Consider the following 2876-nt stretch of genomic DNA (forward strand, 5'->3'; position numbering starts at 1 on the left):
CGATTGATGGAAAGAAAAAAGAGGCGCACCTTTTTTTCCCTTTTAGCTCATGCCCTCCCGTACGTCTGGATGATTTTGTAAAAAAAACAAAACAAAAATAGAAGGTAGGAACTTAGCTCATGCCCTCCTCTCTCTCTCCCCCCTCTCTTCTCTTCTTTAGTCCCTCTATCCAAAAGGGGTGACTAAAGTTTAGTTACCTGACTAATGTATCTAAACAAACATGTCCTCAAGTTGAATACAGCCAGAGCGAGCGCTGGCATGTCAACGTCGCAATTTACACTCAGTCCAGAGACCGGACTAGTGTTTTGTTTTCCTCTGAATGGCTAACACCTAACAGAACGTGGACATCGATTGACCTGCAAGTCAACGATTGAACTGCTGGCATTAGAGTGAGGGGTGCATCCCCTGGATAGTCCGTGTCGGGGCCGTCCTGAAAGATTCTCCGCGCTCTTTCTAGTAAAGACTGGCTTGGATCCTCTAAAATTTGGTTTATTTCGACGACCAGAACCATATTTTCCTAACCTGGTCTGTCCAACCAAAACATCGTCTGTAACTAAGGGCTCTCTACTTGCCCGCACAAAATCCCAACGATGCTTCTTTCCCAAAGGTTTGCTCTCGTACTGATCTCATTTCGAGCAATCTATGAACTTACATAACATTTGTATGATTCGGTTTGAGCAACAGATCCTAAAAGGACCAGATATTCATATGACAGAGCTGTGTATTATGCATTCAATTCCTCTGTTTTCTCTCTCACTCCTCGCCCTCTCCCTCCCCTACTCTTGCCAACGGCAACGACAGAGAAGAAGCTCCCCCATCAATCGACAGCACTCAAGGTTCTTGTACTCCTAGCCACAATGCCTTCCGTCGCCGCCATGGCACTCGGCTGCGCCTACATCCTCGCCCCGTTCCTCGACTCCCTCGACGCGGCCTCTCCGCGCAGCGCCGCACTTGAAGCAGCCTCGCCGTGCTCGACGCGGCCGTTGCTGCCGCCCTCATCCCCTCCCGACCATGTACCTGCTCGGCGTCATCTTGTCAACCTACACGTGACCTCAGCGCCGCCCGTGACCCCATGGGCCGCGAGATGCCTTGCTGCCCTGTCCTGCGCCATGGCGTCCGCCTTGCTCGAGCCTCTCTGGCGCTGGCAGTGGCTGCTCCCTGCCGCGGCGCTCCAGGCTGACTTGCTCGCCGCCGCCGCCGCCGAGTTCGAGGGCGCGGGCGCAGCTGTTGTGATCGGAGATGGAGTCGTGCGATCGATTGGAGAGACCGAGATCCAGATACTCAGCATGGGGATTGATTGGAGGAAGGAAGCGATGGAAACGTGGACCCTCAACAAAAGATTCGATAAATTTTGGGTTACCCAATTACCCACAGGGTAAACCCAAACTAGCACCAAAATTTAGTGGGTTGACTCTATAAGGTAATTACACTATTTTTTGGTAAATTGGATAATGGGTAGTTGGGTTGACCCAATGAAACTTGCATCCTGAACTACAACACACACTTTGAACGGCAATCCAAACCCCTCTGTTTACATTATGGAGCAGGTGTCCGCCCGCGAGTAGCCCCCGTACCCGACGGCGCGGTGGTCGTGGACGGCGCCGGCCAGGTGCGGCGGCGGGTAGTGGTGGTAGTACAACTGGGAGTAGTACTCGGCCGCCGCAGCCACCGCGGCGGGGGCGGGGGCCGGCGCCGGCTTCTTCTCCTCCTTCTTGTCCTCGCCGACCTGCAGCAGCTCCGCGCCGCCCAACTTCTTGCGCAGCGCGGTGGTGAGCTTGATGGAGTCGACGCCCTCGCCCACCACGACGACCTGGTCCTTGCCGTCGCCGGCGAGCGCCACGGAGTCCACCCCGCCCGTGGCCGCCACCAGCGCCATCGCCCGGGACCGGCACCGGTCGCTCGCCATCTGCACCTTGATCACGATCTTTTGCTGCAAGTGAACGAAGACGCTTTTGTTTCAGGCTTCCAGTGGACGGAGGTCAGCCGGAGCAGAGCGCAGAGAAGCAGGAAGAAGCTAGCTGCTCCAGATGACCAGGAGGATCGGAGATGGTGTCGGTGGTTATTACCTTCGCCATGCCTGAACTCTCGTGCCCGCGCGGTGCTCCAAGCTTGGATTGGAAAGGAAAGCTCAAACGCCTCGCGGCTGTCGAGAGATCGTTGGTATGGAGATAGAGCCGGAGTGGAGAGGAGAGGCCCGTGTCTCGCAACTGCTCGCTTTGCTGTGGTGTGGGAGGGAGCAGAGCCGCTGCTTTATATAGCCGCCATTGCACACGGCTAGTGGCGGCTTGTGTACTGAGCTGAGCGCGTGGCGTTTCATGGGGTGGATGGAAACTTAATTAGGACGCGGTTAGAAGAAGCCAAGAAGGGAGAGGGTACGGGAGAGAGGAGCGATTGCTTACGACTTGACCCGCTGTGGTCGCTCACTGAAGCGAAGACTAGGCTGGCCTTGGAGAGCACGACGATGGAGCAGTCGTCGCCGTACTTGTCTAGCGATCTGGATCTACTGGGTCACCCCTAGCTAACGCGGCGGACAAACGGAAACCGTGTCCCGAGCACACTACCGGCACATGCATGCTAGCGGTCAGCTCCTCCGGGATCAGAGTCGAGTTCCTGTCGTTAATGAAGGAAGCGGCAGCCTAGCTGCTGCTTGTTCGTACTCATGCAGGGTCATGTCCCAAATTGAATCCCGGCCACGGCATTCCTCCGACGTGGTTGATGGGGGGATCGGAGTTCCGTCGCAGCCGGCCGTCTCGCACGGCAGGGCAGCCGATATGGCTCGTCATCCGGCTCTGTCGTCAGCCACATGTGCAGCTTATAGTGTCACAGATTGCTGGGCGCTCTGTTCGTGAGGTGATCGCGCAGCTTGACCTCAAGGT

General features: G+C 56.2%; 1 protein-coding gene across 1 annotated transcript; it reads right to left on the bottom strand.

Moving 5' to 3' along the window:
* Positions 1-1316: 1316 nt before the first annotated feature.
* LOC120656242 (disease resistance protein Pik-1-like) lies at positions 1317-2262 on the bottom strand. Its single transcript, XM_039934280.1, has 2 exons — positions 2067-2262; positions 1317-1930 (listed from the first exon to the last, which is right to left on the bottom strand). The coding sequence occupies exons 1-2, from the start codon at positions 2073-2075 to the stop codon at positions 1532-1534; spliced, it is 408 nt and encodes a 135-aa protein (XP_039790214.1). The 5' UTR covers positions 2076-2262; the 3' UTR covers positions 1317-1531.
* Positions 2263-2876: the final 614 nt, after the last annotated feature.

The sequence above is a fragment of the Panicum virgatum genome, chromosome 1N (genome assembly GCF_016808335.1).
Source record: "Panicum virgatum strain AP13 chromosome 1N, P.virgatum_v5, whole genome shotgun sequence".
NCBI lineage: Eukaryota > Viridiplantae > Streptophyta > Magnoliopsida > Poales > Poaceae > Panicum > Panicum virgatum.